The following is a 22,500-nucleotide window of genomic DNA, read 5'->3' as shown; positions in this document are numbered from 1 at the left end:
GTTCATGATGATTGTTCGAGCAGTAGAAGGTTCAAGTGCAGAGAATATTGAGAAGTGCGGAGCAGACAGTGGTTCTTGATGATGTAGATAGCTGGAGTCAGCTTCAGATGACATGTCTAATCTCAGGTTCTTGATTTTGTTCTTACAGAAAAAGTATTGGCAAGATCTTTATCCGGGATGGAAGATGGAAGTAACTTGGATTTCTTGCCAACAACAACAACAATACCTTATTTCACCCCATAATTACAATAAACTAATAACAATTATACAATAATTATACAATAATAACAATAATACAGCAGATGATAGGGGTGCTGGCTGCCCGAAATAACCTAAAAATTAAAAATGCCAGGCAGCCAGTTAAAAGAAAAGATGTTAAAATGTTCAGTTCAGCGACACAAGAACAAACAAACATAGATGCACACAAAAATAGAGATAAATAGAGTTAAGTAAACTACCAGTATACTAAAGTGACAAAAATTCTTACATTTCAAAAGAGTATTATTTAAAAACAGTATTTGTTCTTTCTTATCTTAAACTGATTACAAAATCGATGTACAGATGTCTAGTAATCTTTGATAAATTGCTGTTTCATTTTCTTTTTAAACAAAGACAATGGATGACTCGAGACTCGCCAGTTTCTCACACAGGTATGATGCCTTTGTTTGATCAAGTAGTCGATTGTAGTTAGCACAGTGATCTCGATAGATTTGTAAATCAACTTCAAATCCTGTAGATCTCCATTTGCGCTGTAATCTGCGTTTGGTCAGTTTCTCTTGACGAATATTTGTCATTACACAAGGGTGCATGAGGGCGAAGTGTTACACAACGAGTGCGCTGAAGGGCATGTAATTCCACAAATACCTCTCGCAAGCTGGCGTCAAACTGCATAACTAAGGCTGCCAAGTCAGGTTGAGGGGACATGACCAGCGGTGATGAAAGAACACAGTCAGCGAATTTGTCGGTATCGAGTTGACGAATACAGGTTTGGCTTACGAGCACTTTTGTAGGTTTAGGTCGTGGTGTAGTGATAGACGAGAAGTGACTAAGGCATAATCAGATGGAAGTTCGTGAGAAGTAATTGGAGTGAGCACCATCTTATCGACGAGTTTGGAGATTATAAGATGAAGAAGATGATTACGTTCGTGGGTTGCACCAGCTATATGTTGAGTGAGTCCAGAGGATTGAAGATGATCCATAAAACTACAAACATCAACGCATGAAGGAAGTTTGTCCATGTGAAAGTTGAAGTCTCCAGCAATTATAAGTTTGCTAGGGATAAAATAACAGATTCTATCAAGGACAAAAAGTCATCAAGAAGCAGCGAGGCATTAGCTGTACTTTTCTTCGAGGTTGGAGGATGGTAGATGCAGATCAGATCATGTAAATGTGTGGATCCAGATGAGATGTGAAGCTCTAGATGTTCCAATGATTGAAAAGACTGGGTGGCAAGACGCTTGACTGAAAACCCCTTCTTGAGTATAGGGCAACCCCTCTTCCACGCCCCCCCCCCCCTTCCCCATCCTTGTATAGATCTCGGTTGATGCCATATTAAAATAATGTTCAGGGTGATAGTTCATAGTTCATCAGACTAGAGATGATGACCGGGTCCCAGGAATCCCCTTACAAACAGGTACCCGATTCTCGAACGTCCCGAAACTTCACTGGCCATTTCGGGTATCACAATCCCTTTGTATCTCAAGAAGGGATAGGATTACAGTCGTCAAACTTCGCAGTTATTTTTCTTTTTGCTACCTTGCAAACATGTTAAAAGGTAAGCTTTCACAAATGGCTTTTCAGGCCCGAAAAGTTTTTGGTACTTTCGAGAAACGGGCCCCACAATTGCAGGTCTCGGTGATAACCATGATATCAAATTTCTTTGATAATATGTTGGTTGAGTTTGTTGGTTCTCTTCCCTGCTCTGAGAAATTTTTCCTCGGGTACTCCGATTTTCCCCTCTCCTCAAAAACCAACCTACGATTTGATACGAGTTGATTTGATTTCTGTACATTAGTGCGTCAGCATTATTATTATTATTATTATTATTATTATTATTATTATTATTATTATTATTATTATTATGCCAGAACTCCCTTGTGGCTTTATCCCTTGAATACCCTTTACTCCCATTGCATCCCTTGAACATTTTTTCATACCAAATTTAGGTTGATGTGAAGCTGAGTGAATTATGCCTTCTATCAGCAAGATGAAAATACAGATAATGCTTCTCATTTCATGAATGAACTTTTTCCATAGCAACTTTCAATTAGCTTGTCACCAGTAGTACACCTACCTTATCCTTATGGGACAGTAATTCACTCCCGTTATGTACTCCGTAATACAAGTATTATTTAAGTTGAAGGAAGGATAGGTGAGCGAACATAGCCCACAGTAATTGAATAAGTGATAAGAAAATGGAGACGATTAAAAGAAATCAAATACCTCTATAGCGATACTCACAGTTACGTCACCTATTGTCATTAATGTGCCAACAAGAGATCTATTGGCTGTCGAAACAAAGGATTCTTTTGTTCTGTGGTTGGCAAAATTTAAATAACAAGAGAATTGTTTTTAAACAGTGACGTCTTCTATAGCTTAAAACGAAGTGAGCGACGAAAACTGCGAGCGAACTCTGCCAGAGTCTAGCCCCAATCCTCCATCGCAAAAGGTCTCCGGGCGCCTTCCTTTGCGCATATTGGAAGCACCTACTTAAGTTGTTTCCTTTGTGTCCATGGAAAAATTTCTTTGCACTGAATAATGTTTCTGTTCACTGAATGTCGCCAAGCCATCACTTGAGACAAAGTTTGACGGAAGTCGGGGGCGCGCGTGGTGATAAAAATACGCATTTCTTTCGGGCTTTGCGCAAGTGTGCCGCTGTCCAGGACTGCATGCAGCTGTTTATTAACACTGAACGCCAAGTGTTGGTTGGATATCAATAGACAGCTTGGAAAAATAAATGAATGAAGCAAGGAAGATCTGAAACATTAATCAACCCACGCCATGACTCATGCATTCTTACAGCTTTACTATATTTATGGGTGATTTTCTGTGACAGTCTGTTTACGTAAAGATAAAACATGATTTCTAGTAAAGTAGCCAACTTCACGGGAGGAGGAAAAGGGCCACGAGTGGGACGCAGTGATGACTCATAATTAAGACGAAGCTGTTTTGATGTTTATGGTTTTTACAATAATCATTTCATAAAGCGGCTTTCAAACATGATTTCAACAATAGTTGAAAAAAAGGTGCTTATTTGTGTAGGAGTCAAGTGTGACTTGCACGAGGATGTGTTTAAAGGCAAACTGAAAGCCAAGGAGAGTAACTTCGCAAACTCTCTGTTGGCTCAAGAAAGTAATTTGTATGTCAGGTGTGCTTCGATTTGAATTCGATGGCTCAAATTGCATTCGTTAAAAGAAAAGAAATGCTTTATTGGCTTTTGATCGTTGTTAAGTTTCACTTTAAAAAATCAATTAAAAGGAATTAATAACTGTTGGGCACTATAGTAATAGTTGATTTTCGAAAGACATGCTCGACCTTTAATATTTTCCATATGATTGAATTGCATGGAAAAAAGATCAGGTCTTCCCTGATTGGTTTAAAAGATATTTGCATATATCGATCGAATTGTCAAAAGGAAATACGGAAATCGAAATAACGCAATTCACCCTATTGTTGCCGTGGCGACAACCAATCAGAAGAACCTTGAGCTTCATCTTAATTCAGGAGAGCTTGTGTAGTTTTTCCAAGGAGGATATTTGATTTATTTAAGAATGGAAACGTCAATACGTACAACAGTTTGCTGAATTTAAAACCTTCAAGAGGAGAAAAACTACGACTCGATTTTCACGACACAAAGGTAAGTCTACACAAAAAATGGCAAATGTACACTGTCTATTAGCAATTTTGGATTTTCTCATAACGAAAAGATCTTAATCTATACACTAGCGGTCATTGTCAAACTGATGCACGGTATATTGACAAAAAATAGCTATCAAAGATCTCTTGACACAATTAGTCTTTCTAAGCATAATTCAAAGTATAATGGTAAAAGATGGAATTTACTACCTACTGCTTATTAACTTTATGGTTTAGAGAATACAAGGTAAGGGTGATGCGCGATAAAAGCTAAAAGTAATAAATTTAACGCTGGCGCAGAAAATGAATCCTTCAGCTGCTGTGGAGAAGTTCTGAGACAGTTCTGCGCGCTTCTTCATTGTTGAAGGAAGATGAATGCAAACTGAGTTACAAGGATTTTATTTAGTTGGTATTCATTTTGACTCAGGCTTCAGATCATGGCGATCGATTTAGTAAATAGTAGTAAATTAGGTTCAGTCTATTTTACACGTCGGTAAAATCCCCATCAGCAATGGATAGAGTAGTAGAGTTAATTATTTTTTCCGAATTATAAATTGCCCAAGTCAGTTTGATGTTCACGTGTACGATTTATAAAGTGCTTGTTGACTCAAATGTTCTAACATTAAAAGAAGCAATCGAGTCAAAGAAAAATCCCCCATAAAATCAACCCGAACTATTCTTTGAATTGGCTGTTAAACGAGTTTTTTAATGGGAATAGAACATTTTATACAAAATTATGCTACGGGCAAATCAATATCACGATGAGATCATTTTACATATTTGAAATGCCAAACTAAGTTATTTCCTACAGAATATTTCGGCAATAACTCTTCTAAAGGTTCCTAAAGTTTGCGATTTCTAGCCAAGCTAATGTCGACCTTAATTTATAGCTCTTGGCGACTTAATGTTAAGGGGAAACGTTTTTACGTTAACGGAAATAAGCAAAGAGGATTTATGGGTGGGAATTGAACCAACCAACTCCAGGTTAAATCACCGCTGCTCTACCGACTGAGCTACAAGGTCAGGGCCTTATTAGCTCAGTCGATAGCTCACTAGGTAGAGCAGCGGTGATCTAACCCGAAGAGTTTTTCTCTGTCCTTGTGTGGGTCCATTTCCATTAGTAGGGCTAACCGTTAGGTAGAAAACTAGCACTTCACATTATCCTCTAATAGTTAACTCTGTTGAAATATAAGTGCTACACGGCCAACGTTTGCAAAAACGTAACCCTTTTCTGTGGTAATAAGTAGGGCGGGAAAGGAAACTAGTTTAAGTCAAGCGGAAGTTCAATCGCCATAGAGATCTGAAAAACGTTAAAACTTCTTGGTTTTTTAAAATAGTTTCTTGCAAGATTTAAACAGTTTTACATGTTTATGCAACAGAAAAGACATGAAAACTTGCTAGAGAATGTTTTACATGTGCCGTACATCAAACGGTGCCGTACTGTAGAATACGTCCCGCTAATTTAGCCAATCACAGCGATCATACAGCGATAATGAGTGGTAGTGAGTAGTAAAAAGAGCCGCCCTTTTCAAGGAACAAAAAAAATTGTTTTTCCAATATTTCTGAAGCTCATTAACGATAATATTCCAGAAAAGACAATATCGGTAACAAAATATGGAGTGAAGATTTTTGGTGGCAATAATTATTAGGAATGACTAGTGTTTATAAGGCTAAAACTTCTTTAAAAAGTAAAAAAAAAAAAAAAAAACCGACCTTTTTCGGCGTTAAGCCATCTTCAGGGTAGTTTGACCGTCCGCGTGATTGTGTATTTAGGGAGCTTTAGCAACGACGACGGGAACGGCAAAGAGAACGTCTTGTAAAAACATAAACTCACGTTATTGCGATCACTTCGCAACTGTTCCAAGCTTTTTAATTTGACAAAGGTGTGGCAGTCCCTCAGGAATGAAACCAGTATTAGTGGCAATTAATTTAGGGGAGAAAAATGAAAATTTATCTCCAAGTGCTAACGTTCTCCATAACAGCTCAAACTTGGTTATTTCAGGTTGTTGCTTTGCTGACGACGGCAAAGAAATGGACAAAAGTGAAAAACGCACGTGTGGGGCGTGCAAAGCTATTGTTTTTGCCCACTGAATATGCAAATTTGTGACGTTCTCGTTGCCGTCGCCGTTGTCGTTGCTAAGGCTCTCTTTTATGTCTATCAGGTAATTCCCGATGGGAGATGGGAAGAGTTTCGCTATGTAGCAATGAATTTGTTTGTTTAGAGGAGGTTTCCATTGTTGGATCATTAGGCCTTCAAAAATTCTCCGTTTGTTAAAGGATTGCACCATGCAGAGTATAAGCCAATGCGAAGGATTTTCACGTAGGTGACGGGCAGGTTCAGAGTCATTACTTACGTTGAAATGTTCTCGTATTCGCACCTCCACATTTCTTATGGTCTCGCCGATGTAACTGTCACAGCAAGAACAGTCTCCTTTAAAGACTACATGTGCTCGATGAGTGTTTTTGTCTTTAAAATTGAAAAGGCTTTTGATCTGTTTAGTTTGCCAAAGGATGATGAAAATGTATTGAAACCCATGAATTTGTTCAATTTGAAAATGAAGGTTTTACTAAGCTGCATAGCTGCATAGCTTTTATTATCATCGTGCTAAAATAAAGGCTGGCTGTCTGTCTGTCTGTCTGCTGCAGTAAGGGATCTTGATAATGTAAGTCAAAAATATTTACACTAAACGACTGATGTTTTCGTAAATACAGGTTGCGTAAAGGCTTCTGTTTACAAATATCCTTAGCAGTGGTTTGCTTAAGACAAGTTTTCTACTTAAATCGAAGAAATGGAAAAAGAAGAACTATGCAAGTGTTTGCAGATTTTTTCTCCTTAAAACTCAGGCGTTACGTAAATTAGGCATGCGCACCTTTTTCATCTTCAGGGAGCAAATCTTAAAATCAAGAATTATTGGAATAAATTCGAAGGTGGTATGTGAGTGGATTTATCCTAAAACAAATACACTACTCTTTCTCGTTTTCTAAAAGTCTATTGCCTCACAGAAAAGTCGAACTGGTGGTAGTCTTATTGCGTTCTAATCGCAGCCCATAATCCTGGTTGTTCTGTGGTTTCGCCAAACGCTCGCAACATTTCAAGGCAACATCTTGCAACATTGTTGCATGATGTTGCGACATGTGTTGAACGGGGTAGCCAAACGCACGCAACATTTCCATCATTCTCAACACAACATGTCAATGTTCGTGTGGCCCAGGCCCCTAGTGCACAAGAAGTGGACGTAATGCGCATGCCTTAGCACAACAATGTTGCGTGAACGTGGCCAAACGAGTACAACGTCATGCAACATCCAAAATGTTGCACGAAAAATTTGACCGTTTTCAAATTTGTTCCAACATCATCCAACATGTTGCAACATATCGCAACATATTGCAACAGGGTAGCCAAACGTATACAACATGTTGTGCCCAACAATGTTGCGAGCGTTTGGCCAGGCCTTTACGTATATATCGATGTGTAAGTAAAGGCCGGTTTACACGGTGCGACTTGTCGGCCCGATTTTTGGCGGCGGCTTTGAAAAGTGCAACAGATTTTTTATGCTGGCCCGATTTTTTTCAAAGCCGCAGCCAAAAATCGGGCGTCAAGTCGCACCGTGTAAACCGGCCTTAAACCGGCCTTAAAGGCATTATGCTCACGTTCGAATTACGCTGTTTACTAGGACATCATATACTCACTCGCATATTCCAAAACCGAAATTTCGTCCCCAGGAACGCACTTCATAATTCATAATTTCTCCTAGTTGTTAAAGAGGCATTGTCACGGACGCGCATGCGCCAGGTTTTTGACTTGGGCCTGAACTTTTAAAGTTTGGAGCCGGGTGTAGACAATATGGTGACCACTGTCGCATGCAGAATTTTAAACACTCAGCGCACAAATAGTGTTTCAATCTCCTCAAGAAAGCAAAGCAGAGCAGTCAAAATACCAATGCAGCATCCACAATGTAGAGAAACTTTTTAAGGCGTAAAATCCTGAGAAATTCGACGTATGGTGTAATCGAAGTGTCAGCCGTTTCTCAACAAGAATTTGGTTTTATTAACGACGTTTCGAGCGTTAGCCCTTCGTCAGAGCCAAAAAGGCGATGGCAAAAATTTATCGGAAAATCAATAAGTTTTTTTTTAAAGAGTGAACACGCTAACTTGTAGCAACATGTAAGCCTGACACGATACCACCGCGCTCTTTAATCTTTATTTATTTTCACACGGTAAAAAATGCATCAGGTTTTAGTACAATCATACAACTACATAACAATATTCAACAATAAAAAAATTCTATCTAAAAAGTCTTACTTATAATTAAACTAAACTACACCTGTTTTCCATGAATGCCGTGTTTCTAATTTAACTAAAATGATCATTTAACAATTTCTTGAAATTATTTAGGGATTTCACTTGCCTAAGACTGCAGGGTAGACTGTTCCAGAGATTTGCACCTCTATAACTAAAGCTCTCTTTTAGGTAGTTAGTTCTTGGTAAAGGGTCATTTAATTTGTTTGCAGAGTCCCTTAAGACATAGCCTGGCGTACTGCACTCAGTAAACATGGAGGATAAGTAGTCAGGAACCAGATCATTAACAGCTTTGTCTAAATAATCACTTATTTACTGGATTCAATGCATCTTGTCATTGGTTAAGAAAATGACGCAAGCTGTATCAATCGAGAGTTGCCTAAAACAAAATAAAAAGCGCCTTTATTCAGTTTTGCGAACAATTTTGTTTTCACTCGAGTAATTTCGTGTACACAAACGGCTGAGTAAATCCTACTAAACTTTCCACAATGAACTTTGTTTGAGGCGTTTCCTGATTAGACGGAACCTGGGAAGGAATCCATTTCGCTGTTCAGTGTTAGTTTCTTCAATTCCAGAACAATTTTCTTTTGAAAAGCGAACGATGCATAAAAGATTTTTTCTGGCAAGTAATGTGGCGCGGAGTCACGCACACTAAAGAGATATTAGAGAGATTTGCCTTCACTTTCACGGTCAACGGCAAAAGCTAGGAGAAAATTTGAGTTTTGTCAAGAATGAAAGAAACAGTTGGATTTAGCTCATTTCTTTCCTATTAGTTTCAGATAGCAAGTAACAGGGTACTGATAAGAGAATATTCAAACTTTCGTGATAAGCACTGAGCAGTCTGTTATTTGTCGTCACCTTCACTCTCCGATCCTAAATCTCTGTATTGATTAAAACACAGTCATGCAGACGTGAAAATTGCACGTATAAAAAACAATTACTTTTCCTTTTTTAGGAATTTTGAAAGAAACTTAAATTAGTGGATAAGAGATTTTCTCGAGTGATCTCAACTGATTCGTCTATAGGCACGAATAGCAAATTTCACAATGCTCGTTCAAGTGCAAAGATATGAGGCAATATTGACTTATCATCTTATGTTATGTTTTCAATTATAACATCCTTACAAAACCGTTTTCTTGCAAAAATTATGAAAGATATGTGTACTATCACCGACAACTTCAAGTAGTCTAAAGTAAACGCAATAAAATAATTTACTACCAAATCAATAAGTTTTTAGTGAGTTACAAAGTGTGATGAGAGAATTTTTTGCTAAAAATTACTCAACTTCCGAGTAGGTCAGGTGTTTCTGTGCTACACCTGGTCCAAATTTATGTGAGAAATGCCATGTGCCAGTTCAGTGTCCTACTTTGCTAAGTTTGAGCAACTCACGTACATAATTGCCGTGATTTCCCACAGGTTCAAAACGAAGCTTGCGATTCCATAACCTTAAAAGGAACAGGGACTTGTGAAGAACAACAACTAAACAGAAGAAAAACCGATTACTGGCTGAATTATGGGAAACGAGATCTCACACTTACAGGTTCCAGCAGTAACGCGGACCAAAAACATCAAACAAAGTCCGCTGCAATCTAAAGGTAAGGTAGAAGCTTTTTAGGCTTGGCTTTATTTCTCTCACTATCAAAAACTTTGCAGATGTTAAGATACAACCATTTTACTTAAATTACAATAAATGTAAAAAATATATATATCAGCCACACCGTGATCCAGAAAACGTTGATATCACGAGTATTTCGAAAATCTAGATCCATGGCAATTTAATGCAGATTATTCACTTCATGAAGTACTTTCTGATAGTCACCGATTATCGTATTGACATGAGATTTAATATCATGCATTTTACTTCAAATAATTATGTCCGGCCCAGTAAATTCAAGCGAGTGTCGTTTCAGTCAAATAACATATATTTTTTGCTTAGAATCGTACAAAAATAAATTTCCTCAAAAATCAAGCTTTTAAATTCAGTTAAATAACGCCCGATAATCCGTTTACTTCAGTTTGTAGATTAAAAAAGAAAGACGGCTATATCGGAGCAGTTACCGTTGCCTTCCATTTAAAATCCCCACCGCTACTAATTATTGCACAGTCTGCAATGGTCAGTACATTGCAGGTCGTAATTGCAGGTCGTAATAGACCTTTATACCGATACAGCGGCCATTTTGGTTTCTATTGTTTCGAAAGCCATTATGGGATGCTCAGGGGGCAAATTAATATGTATTTGTCCCCTGGGCATCCCATAATAGCGATTCGAAACAATAGAAATCAAAATGGCCGTCGTATCGGTAAAAAGGTCTATTGAATCTTTCTGTGTGTAGTCTTACTCAATCCCTTCGCTTCCTTTTGTCTTACCTGCAGGTGCTCACGAGTTTGAAATACCCAAGCGTTATGACCCGGATGAAAGACGAGACTCCAATCATTCCAACAACAAAATCGACATTCATGAGATTGACGTTTTCATTTACTCCAACCCAGACCCCCATGATGACGTAGCAATCCCGGCCTCCGAGCCTCCCCTCTGGGAACTCTGACGTTTAAGGTTCACTATGAGAAATACGAAGAACAATTAAAAGTTCATTTGATTGGCGCACAGAAGCTCCCAGTCAGACACTTAGTGACCGAGCCAGGCGTTGCGTCACATGCTGGAATTATAAAGTGTGATCCAATGGTGGAAATTTGTCTTTTGCCAGATGAAAAACCTGTTGTGGAGAGTTACATACACTTTGGCAGTCAAAACCCGCAATTTAACGAACATTTCACGTTCAAGGTCTCGTCCTCAAGCTTAAGTAATAAAACTTTGAGATTTACTGTTTATGATCACAAGAGAAAGCACAAACTTACGCCAATAGGTCACGCACTATACTCACTGAAAGGACAGCAGCAAGCTGGAGTGACGATGGAAAGAAAAATCATTGAAAGAAATTTAAAACTGAATTCTCAGGTAAGGCACCAACTTTTGGGAGCAGGTCGGAACTTGATTTACCAAAGGGATGGTTAACCTGTGTCTTTCATATTCAAGGCGAGACGTAAGGCTTTCGAAAGATAACTTTCCTTATCTTTTTCTGAGAATATCAGTCTCAGAAAGATTACAAATATGGGCGGTGTTCATTCAACAAAAATTCCGCTTTGAAATTTCGCAAATTCTGTGTGCCTGGTTGCCACGGTAGCTCAAACACAACCCAAGCCAATGCGCGTCCGCTTAGTTTTGAGCCAACGAGAGACCTTCACCGTCAGTCACCAGGATGTTGTGAACATGTCTCAAGCTCGCAACATCTGGCAGTACCCGTAGTCGTCCGATCTAACGGTTCCTAATGGACCGAAACGGACCATTCCATTTGACTCTCATCGGATGTTTGTTAAAATTCTGGGTGAATGGAAAGCTCCCTATATTTACTAACCTTTTTGAACGAATTCGAAGAAGAAGGGGTTCATTATCACACTTTTAGAAAGTCAAACCAACAGAATAACTTGTCTATCAAGCTGGGGTATCTGTGAGGTAATAATAATTTTTTTTTTCTGCGAGCTGGCTTTACCTGTGAGATAAAGGTCGACTCCTCTGTACGTAAATTATTAGGCCATAATTCGTTGGATAACCAGTACTTGAATTTGTAAGTTCTTTGTCTCTGTTTATGAGGCGTTTCCGTCAGTAATATTTGCTCATTTATCTCTTTTGCAGCCCTATGGTCACACTAGGGGAGAAGTTCTGGTGTCATTAAACTACAACTTAACATCCTATATAATCACAGTGGGAATCGAACGAGCCGACGTCGTTTTGATCAATGGTCTCCATTCAACAAAAAGTGAGTAACCGATCTTCATTGCCAAGTAAATTAGCCTTTCATGGATTTTGTTAGTCTGTTTATCTCTTAATTCGCATTTTTCTTCAGAATACATCATTAAAGTAACGCAGATTTGCTCTGGCCAGAAAACGAAGACGAAGCACGCTTACTGTTCAGATAGAGAGAGAGACCCGATTTTTAACTCTTCGCTTTCCTTTCAAGTAAGCCCTCGTCATCTTACCCACACAAGCCTGGTACTGAGTCTCGTTGGCAGCAGCAAGATACGAGGCAACAAGACAATTGGTCGCGCCATCCTGGGACCTAGCATTTATGAGTCTGATAGCGAGAGAAGCCACTGGGGCCGAATGATTATGTCACCGATGAAGACATTTCAACAGTGGCATGCACTTTACTTATAACTTCGTTCCAGTCAGTTGTTATTTATTTAATTTTTAAATAATAAGTTGCAGAAACAACTCTAATATATGCTGAAACTCCGTCATTGTATAATTACGTTTACTGCACGATTTAAGTCACGGCTACTTTGGTAAAAAATCAACAACATGTTTTCTTTTTGTGTTCATATTTTGTAAAGTGTGTTTTCCCGACGGGCAAATTTATTGAGCCAGCGTTTCAAGAAGAAGATTGTTTATTTCAAAGGAAAAGATTTTTATTTAACGCTTTGCCAAATGTTTCCACTCGGGTATTAAGAAAACATTCTTTAAAATTCGAAAAACAAGAAAACTGAATCTTTGATGGTACGTAGTGGCATTAGCCAACCCTGTACCCAGAGCTTTTTGAATGGTTGAGTCTTGGCGAACCAAAAGTCCTGGGAACGAGTTTGTTCTTCATGATTTTCATTGTTCCTTAAGATTTGAGGTTGACGAGAATGCATGGAAAACGATTTCGCGAGACTTAAATATTTGGCGAAGTAAATTTCACGAAAATTGCCAAAATTATGATCTGCATTAACGAACGGTCAGGCTCAGTTAACAACAGTTCGTTTACCCCAAACTTATGGATCACTTATTTTGCATCGGAAATTGCAAAATTCCAGTCAAAGTTGTCATTGAAATGAAGGCCACGACAAGGAAAGGAGCGATAGTTGACAAGTACAAACAGCTGTTTGTCGCTAGTTACAGTGAGGAACCAGATATGAATGGGTTATTAAACTACTGCACCAAGGATGTTTTGCAGACACTATCGTCAATATTATATTGATTCAGATGTCTTGAAGAGAGCTCAAAAAACGAACTCAAATAGAGAACATATACAAGATAATCTAACGTTTCTCAAAGAATATCTGCCGGAGCAGAAAGGGGGTGGGTCATCAGTTTTTGAGCCCTTAGCAAGGCCCGGGGTGGGTCGTTCGATTGTCAGCGACCCATTGAGGGTGGGTCGTCCTATTTTAAACAGGAATAGGCACATTGTTAAATAAACAGTTTTTTAATGATCGAGGGCTTGATTCTGTTGAAATATCTAACAATAAATTTAAAGCACGGCAGCTTTAACGACGTACAATTTTATCTTTGTTCGTAATATACAACTGTTAAACCGAAATTGAAATCATAAAAAAAGAAATCTCTCTTTTGTCTCTTTTTGTTAACAAATACAGCCCGAGTAGAATAATTGTTTTATTAAAAACTTCAGGATCAACAATTCTTCTTTGGTGTTCCTGGGGGTAGTATTGTCGACTAAAGCATCGATTTCTGCCTCGGGCAATTCCGGTCCAAGGCGACTTTTGTCGGCCATTTTTTCTCAGAGCTGCAAAAGTGCTTTCAGGTTACTTCATTGCTGACGCGTTTCTTGATTATATTATGTACTAATAGCAGGTATATGAACTGATAGCCTGTGTCCGGCGAGCCAAAGTAAAAAAAAAAATTCCGGAAATCTGATATCCGTAGTTCAGTTATATGTTCTAGTTGAGACAAAATTGCTTTATGAGATCAATCGCAACTGGATCAGATTTCACGATCATTTAAAAAGAGCTATCTCACAGCTATGGACTGTGAGTTAGGTTCGCGGGTCGCTAAGGTTCGCCTAAGTTGTCGGTAGCCACTCATTTTCCAGCTGTTTCAGTGCTTATACAAGGAATATAGGCCTTAATTGCGAAGCTTTCCAATACTTTGATTCGATAGCCGTACCCACCCGAGTTCTTTTTCAACACATCATTAGGTGGTCTTTTGCTTGATTAGTCGATCACGCGGATTTGGAGATATGGAAATATTCTGCAAACAAGTGGAGCCAAGATGACTGGGATATTATTGAGACATGTCAACCTAACGTTAAAAGTCAACAACTGAATATTAGTCTTTTGAACGATCAGAGCATCTCGCCCTTCTTGCTTTATGATTGGCGAACGTCTACGGATGATACGAATATTTATGAGTATATTCAGCCGTGAATCAGTCTTTATCACATCGGCTAGCGTTTGTGTTTGCATGCGAATACTGAAGAATTGATTTTGATAAAGCCTTTGGGTTGATAAGTTGAAGGTAGGCTGCTGTAAAATTCCCATTATTTAAGCTCAAACTGTGCTGCAGAAAGACAAAAGAGGAATAGATTCACAAATGGGGAACTTCCCCTCAGAAGTCGCAATTATTAGACATGAATTTTGTCCTTCGACCGGGCCAGTCACGTCATTGTTTTTTGGTGGATTCATAGCGATTATAAGTTCCTCAGTCGAACAAGAGTTGACACTTTTTTGTGGCTTTAAAAACAGCAAAAAGGGTATAAGGACCGCTATTTAATTAATTTTACTTTATTTTAGCGTCAGACAAGACTAGCTTACTTTTAGAAATGAGAAGAATTTACTTTCCTCATCCAGAATGAACGTAAGCTGTCCCGTTCCGTCATTATTCAAGGGCACCCAACGAGAATATAGTTCAAAACCAGTTAAACATAGCATTGTTAAACGTATGTCCGTACTTAAACGGTAGATATAGGCATATTTTTATCCCCTAAAAATTTTTCATCTGTTCGGATTACCTAGCTGAAAGTCTAGTGATCCGAAAATCATAGGGATCAAAACTTACCTTTCCGAAACTTTCAGCCAGAAAAAAGGCTCTCAAAAATTCTAGGTGACCTTTTTAGGGTAAAAATCTGTTAAAAATTGGCAATTATACCATTTTTCAGACGTTCGAAAATCCTAGGAGAGGCAGGCAAGCAAGACATTTTACAACAAATGTTCCGAAAATTCTAGATTTCAAATCGTCTTCCGAACAGATATTTTCCGAAAATTGACGTTGGGTGCCCCTGATTATTGAAAATTTCAGAAACCTAAACATTACTGAAAAGCCTGCAAGAGTTCATCTTCAAATTTTCCACTCACTAGTAGCAAACAAAAAGCCTCTCTTTTTTTCTTTTGATAATTTTGGGCAAAGAGTTAAATACAGGTAAAGTTGTATTTGGAGAAAGCCTGTCACAAGTCTTCTCCGAAGCAATCCAGGATGGCCAGTGAAAGCTCATTGAAGATCGGTTGCAATTTTTTTTTCTTTTCACGTATCGATCTCGCGTTACCCTGTGAGCAGACGTTTTTCATCTCGACGCACTCGTTTCCGATGTCTTTCTTGGTAAGTCGTTCCTTCGGCAAAGACACTGAACAGCTCACGAAAGGAATCATTTTGTGGCATGAGAACGGTTACTTTTGTAAGAAAAGAGGTGCAGCATTGATAGATGTTCTTAAGGCTGGCTGGGAAGTTCATTATTTTGTAGGTTCCAAGTTGATCATGTGCCGAAACTTAAAAGGCGTCCACTAGTTCGCGATGCAAGACGTTGAAAAAATCTCAGGGCAAAGACGATCTATGACCATCTTATGAAAATAACAACAATTTCGCATGCACCGCCCCTACAACGCCACGAAATCGACTTGAGCGAGCTGCAAGAAAGAACATCTTGAGAAAAGTCCAAAGAAATGATCGGATGAAATTTCTAAAACCGTCCATCACTGCATGTCACTTAGTGTGGACTCAGTTCACCAAGGCAACATGGAGAGCCGAACATTTTCATATAAATGAGCGACTTTCATTTCACGAAGTCATTTTTGTCAGGTTCACGTCTTTATGCTCCCGCCAATAGGTTGCTCCATCATCACGGCGTTTTGCAAACTCTTTACAACCCAAAACTCCTGTAATTCGCTCAAACAAAGGGCTAAGGCTCGAAACGTCAACTGGCTTTCGAATCTACTTGCATTGGACAATACAGTCATCGTATATTTTTTATTCAGAGAAAATTAACACTTCAGGTTCACTGAGGTACCACCCTCGGTTCTAGTTTGTTTTGACTAGGAGCGGGCCGAGCTAAGTTTCCTTGGCTATGAAGATCTTCTATGTAAGTATGATAAAGTGAATGCCAAGATGAGTTTTTATCCTGCCTATGATATTTTATGAATTTTAATTACATAAACAAACACACACGTGGCTAAAGAAAAATTAAAATAATATGACAATGTAGTAATGGTAACAATTTCTAACTTGAACAATCGGTTAGAAATTCGATTGACTTGGTTAAACGTTAGATTCAGTTCGTTTCATCTTTCAGTCTACATTTGTCGAGAACATTTACATTTGGAAGAACAAAATGCGGCGAGAACTTAAACGCGACTCGTTCAACCTGGCCCTGAATTTACTAAATCTTTAGTAGCTTTTCGGTCAAAAATTCAGTCTCATCAGTTGAATTAAACGAAGGGAAATATTAAAATAAAATTGGGAAAATGGGTTAAAGGGAAGTCGATAGAATGAGTCTAGAGGAACAAAAGTATAAGCTGGGCATGCAGCTGCGACGTCCAAAATGAGAAATTTAAATTGCAAATGTGTCTTATTGAAATAGATTCCCGTCAGCTGAAAATGTTCTATTGATCCAAAACGACAATGCAATCGTGTCAAAACGCGAATGAACTCTAAAAGGTGAACTCAAAGGAGAACTTTTTAAGCCAGTCCTCTCTTTGCGACAATGGTGAGAAGATTTCATCAGAAGAGAGTAACTAATCACGATAATTTCACTTCTTCCGATACGGTGTTCAAAAATCAAGAGGAGACAAAAAGTAAGTGTTTGTATTTTGCGACCAGGCAGTATACTAAATGAGATTGTAGGTCCATTTTCAGATCAACTGTAGCCCATAAAACGCAAAAGAGAATACACTGAGTAAGGTCAGGATTTCAGATCTTCTTCCGATCTGAGAGAGCGCGCAAATCTCCTATTTAACGTGGTCTCTCCAGTTTTCCATGGGTTACTAACCTCAAAATAAGTAGCCATAATAAACAAATTTGTATTCGATTCTCTCAATTCGAACGGTAAGTAATTAAGAAGACAAACTTGACTTACTCATCAGCATTGAAAAAAAATGTTTTGAAAAAAAAAGACGCTGTTTAAATCAAATGATCGCTCACTTTACTTTTAACAGCCCTGATGTAATGTGGCAATTATCACGGCACGATGAAATGAACAAGGTGAAACAAATAAATATATTTGCTGACTATCATTTTTATTTTACAGTGGTTCAACACTTGGCCATAAACTTAATGAATCTGAGGAGTTAGATTCATGTTTCGGAAATGTCTAGGTTCTTTTACTTTCATAAATTTTCTCGAATCAAGAGGTCAAGAAAACCGGTCAAATTTTACACAATAAGTTTAAATTGGCTGCAGTGCCTGAAAATTATTATTTTTTTGTTCCCTCGTTGCATAGATGTACTTAGCTATTGGCCCAATCGCTTTCTCTCAGAAATGCGTATAAGTCAGTGTTGCGAGATTTCCTAGGAAACCAGGCGAAACCGTTCAATTTACTGGATTGCATTTATATCCGTTCCCCATTAGCTTATTGGAATAGATTAAGACTATTGTAAAAGTCAAATTAAGTCTTCAGTATTTATGCCCCTTATGCATGAATTACAATCATAATTGGTCGACTGATCTTTGTAACCTTTATTAGAAACACGTTCTTGGTACTTTAAAAATTAGTTGCTCGGAATGTTAAAGCATACACCACGTCAGCAATCAAAATGAGCAATAACTTTCTCTTATGTCAGTTACAGTTTCTTTTTGGCCGCAACAAAATAACACGAACATTTAACATTAATCTGCTTAGCTTTCATAGTGTCATTAGTAGAGTCCTTAGAGTTCTTTTAGGGAAACACTGAAGAGATCTGCAGTTCGTACTACTAGAAACTAAGCTCTCTGAGTTAAATAGTAAGAAATTAATATCATGTTTTCGATTTAAACTAAAAAATATTATGTCATAAAAGTTTCGAATCATATCCGTGCTCTAATCGACTATCGGCAGATTCGACTGAGCCAAATTTTCATCGCTATTTCTTACTTCTTAGATAACCAATTCAACAATGAAAGGAAATAAAGTGAGGTTCTAGGTCTTTTCTAAGGCAATTCTGCTGATGGTCAGAAATCTCAATCGGCAAAAAAAAAAAAACAGACCGTGAACATTCATGACAGGAAGTGGCTTTCTTCTCGAAAGTGTTTGTTATCCTTGTCATTCTGTAAACTGCAACTGGTTGAAATGAATACCACTCTTACCATCATCTGCATTGAAGTCAGTTGGGCTGCCCCGAGTGCAACGGCTCTACCACAGACAACTGGCTCCTTCCAGATTGGTTCCTTTATTTGAGCTGTTTATTTTCCCGGCATCATTTTCCGAATCGTTTCTTCTCAGTACATGGCCCCACAAGCTACCAGTTTTACGATACAACCTTTCTCCGGTAACTACGTAGCTCAACGGGCTTGCTCACTGTCTTCTTTCGTCCATTCGGATGGTTCAACACAGTTTTAGCGGAATGCTGTCTCGCTGAACGTGGTTATGCAAAGGGCTGTCACGCGGGAGGTCGGGAGTTCGGACTCCGGCCGGACCAACACTCAGCCTGAGGGTCTTAAAATAACTGAGGAGAAAGTTCTGCCTTTGTAATTACACCCGCAAATGGTTAGACTTTCAAGTCTTCTCGCATAAGGACTGTAAACCGAAGGTCCCGTCTCATAGTCCTTGTTAAAAACCAAATAGTATGGGACGTTAAAGAGCCCCCTCACTACTCGAAAAGAGTAGGGGACGTTGTCCCCGGTGTTGTGGTCTGACCTAATCTGGTCGGGGCATCTTTCACTTCCTAAAATAAATTGTAAACTGCGTAACAAGCAGTCTGGTCAAAGTCCCCCACAAAAAGCATTGTAAAATGGTCCTGAGAAGGGGGAGAGACTAATAACTTCACTTCACTTCACCTCAGGCATAAAACTCGAGGTTGCATGGGTACGAAAAATTTCAATACACGTACGGCTAAAAGCGAAATGAAAACACAACGGCTAAACTTGGTTCTTGGTAAGGATGGGACAGCTATACAGTATCCGGGATACAGCGTTTGCTCGACTTAAAAGTTCAGTTACAGAATCTCTAGACAATGTCAACATACATAAAGACCTTCAATAAGTAATCCTCAGTATGTTCTTAAGTATTGTAAAGCTTAGTTCCCACTGGCGACATAAGGATCATAAGCATAATCATAATCATAATGATAAACATAAGCTTCTTATGTGCTAGTGGGTAAGCTGTTCCTCGAAGCTGGCCGCCATCTTGAAAATGAACCGACCCGAAAGTACTGGTCCTAGACTTTAATTGGCCAAAACACAATGACCCCGTTGCGTCATTATGTTTCTCATTATGTCGTTGTGATTTTCGCCTTCCCACTGCAAAGAAAAGTGACATAGTCATAGTCAAAGCCATAATCATAATCATAAGAAAATCGACCATTTTCTTATGATTATGATTATGTTGATCATAAGGGCGCCTATGATTATGTTTCTGGACGTTCCCACTAATACATAAGTGACATAACAGCGTTATGTTCGTGCTTATGATTATGATTATGATCGTTATGTCGCTAGTGGGAACTAGGCTAAAAAGGCTATATAAATTGTCCATCAGTTGAGATGTGACAGTGAGTTTAAGCAACGTGGGTTTAATCACGCGAGATCAGGATGAAACAGATGCTCACTGAGGCACGCCGGATGACGATACGACATGGAGTAAAACCAGTAGCTATAGCAGGATGCGGGATTTAAAGAAGCTTATGTTAGTGAGCGCTGCTTAGACCGTCTATCCGATAAACATATGCACAAGAATTGACGTCGTTCCTTTGTTATCTATGTTACTATTATTATTATTAGTTCAGCCGAGAAACAGTGTCTCTTTGATTAACCAACGAGGAAAAAGAAAAAACATATGTATATAGAAAAACAAGCGTGATTTTGGACTTATTATTTGTGGACTTCATTTCCGTCCACGTGGTTCAAGAACTAAGAAAATTAAATGGGTGTCAATATCTCATCTTAACCGGATATTCCTCTAAACTTAAGTATCTTTCAGTTGTCTGAGAGAAGACCAAGAGTGCCAGAAAATGCAACATTTGTTACCGTTTGACTGGATCTTCATAGTTTGACAGTTGCATTAGTGTATTCGTTCGGTTTTTTTTCAGTTACCCTTAACAACCTATAGAATAGCTAGATGAAAGAGAGAAGTGTTCCTCTCACTTGTCTGGACAATTTAAGCAAACGTCTCTTTGAGACACCTGGAAAGCTTGAGTAGGATTAAGATATTATTTACCGATGTATGATAGGATTACCTTTAATGTGTTGGGTCCAAACAGTTGCATACTTTATTCATTTACCAGTACGACGTGCTCGAACTAATAGTGTTTTGTGTTTTTCTTTCAGTTCCAGTTTTGACCTTGACTTTGACAATCTCACTTGGTTTACTGTCAGTCATTTTGCTGGTTACTTTATATCTTGTCAGACGACAACGACAGACCGATAAATACAAACAGTATTCTCAAATAACAAAGACCGCTGTCCATCCCACGCCTTCTACGGTGGAAACGGCTCAGCAGCCTCCGTGTCCGGTGGCGCAAATATCACGATCCAGCAGATGTGTTTTAGAAAAAGTTGTCACTTCAGAAGAATCTCCTTCTCCTTTGTCGAGTGAGGAAATGTTTTACGAAGCACAAGATCGAGTCGAAGGATTAACCTCGAGATCAGTTTCAAGTCGTGAGCAGAGCCCAGCGCCCGAAGAAAACAACGAGAGTGACGAAGACGAAATCTACCCAATAGAGAATCTCGGGCGGATATGGTTTCATTTGGAATACGATGGTGGCGCGGAAAGTCTGGCGCTGACACTGGTTAAGGCTCGAAATCTCTCATGTGGAGATAAAGCGGTGAAAACATGCGACCCGTTTGTTAAAGTGCACATTTTGTGTCCTGAAGAGAAATACGTCGTTCAGAGCAAATGTAAAAGGAAAACCTATCGACCAAATTTTGACGAGATGTTCTATTTTAATCTGCCAGTTTCCGAGCTTGAAAGATGCACTCTTCGTTTGTGTGTATATGACGGGTACAGAGCAAGTCAACAGAGTGTTGTTGGGCAGGTCTTGTACCCGCTCATTGAGTTAGATCGAAACCAAAAGGTTGAGCTCTGGAGAGATCTTCAAGCTGTTGAAGAGGTAAGATATTTAATTTCATTTAGAGAATTTCGACCAGCCCATTCATTACAAACGCCCGAAGCTTGTCACTTATATCGTACCGCTTTGACCTGTTCAAAAGGTACATTTTTCTAACCCAGCTAAGTACGCTTTGATCTGCTCACAAGGTACAATTTTCTAACCCAGCTAAGTACTTCTCTGTCTTCTCTAGACAAACAAATTGTTACTGATCTCGTTATAACTGAGATTTCTCATAAATTAACGAGCTTACATTATAAAGGGCATCTTACATTATATAGCCTTTTTTTTTGACAGCGATGGAATTGAATGAATTTACTTTCGATCTCGCAAAATGATATCGCACAATTTTTTGATTGATGGTTAGGGAATCCCACCGTCTTATCATATACAAGTTCTAGAAACAGTGATAATCGTATCCGAAATTGGACAAAAATGTTAGCTCTTCAGTTCTATCGTATGTATCGCAGACCTGTGTAAAATGGAAAAAGCCGTTTATTCTGGGCGGGGTGTTATCTCTTCTTACCCGCTTCCAGAGCAAGCAAACGCGAAGATTTGACAACGGGCGGAAGGGACACTTCACCCGTATTTAGGCGAATCATACACCATTCTCGGAAGGCTTTAGTTTGTGACGGCATCACTTCAAAACAAAAAAGCCAAAACATATCATTCTTCAATTTCTTTTTCAACCAAATCGACTAATCACTGCCGACTATGGCAGCAATTGGTAGTTGTGCCTTGGTCAATGATCCAAATGTGAATAGACCTTTTCAAAATATAAGGTCACAAATGAAACGGTTGCACACCAGATGAAACGCTGAAAGACAAGACCTGGGCAAGCTTGACATTCTTGACAAGGTTAATGTGTTTTGTCTACGGGAAATGATATCTGAAGTACAAAGAAAAAAATGTGTCTTGCTATTGCAACAGTAATGTGTTCTTGAGATCGTTTGTGAAGCAAATACAGCGGAGGGATGTCAATTGGCATTGATCTCCGGAGCCAGGGCCTGTTTCTTAACATTCCGTTATCTACGATGGCTTGATCACATCACCAAGAAAGAGCCAGCG

General features: G+C 38.8%; 1 protein-coding gene and 1 pseudogene across 1 annotated transcript in view; both read left to right on the top strand.

Annotated features, from left to right (window-relative positions):
- The first annotated feature begins 3,736 nt into the window (after positions 1-3,736).
- LOC138019672 (synaptotagmin-15-like) lies at positions 3,737-13,403 on the top strand (annotated as a pseudogene).
- Positions 13,404-16,813: 3,410 nt separating this feature from the next.
- The window catches only part of LOC138021304 (synaptotagmin-15-like), a 12,781-nt gene continuing 7,094 nt past the window's right edge, over positions 16,814-22,500 (top strand). The window contains exons 1-2 of the mRNA XM_068868150.1: positions 16,814-16,989; positions 20,654-21,435. Coding sequence (XP_068724251.1) covers positions 16,899-16,989; positions 20,654-21,435 — 873 coding nt within the window. The 5' untranslated portion in view covers positions 16,814-16,898. The remainder of the gene's footprint in view (positions 16,990-20,653; positions 21,436-22,500) is intronic.

The sequence above is a fragment of the Montipora capricornis genome, chromosome 10 (assembly GCF_036669925.1).
Source record: "Montipora capricornis isolate CH-2021 chromosome 10, ASM3666992v2, whole genome shotgun sequence".
Taxonomy (NCBI): Eukaryota; Metazoa; Cnidaria; class Anthozoa; order Scleractinia; family Acroporidae; genus Montipora; species Montipora capricornis.
This window is presented reverse-complemented; position numbering and strand designations above follow the sequence as displayed.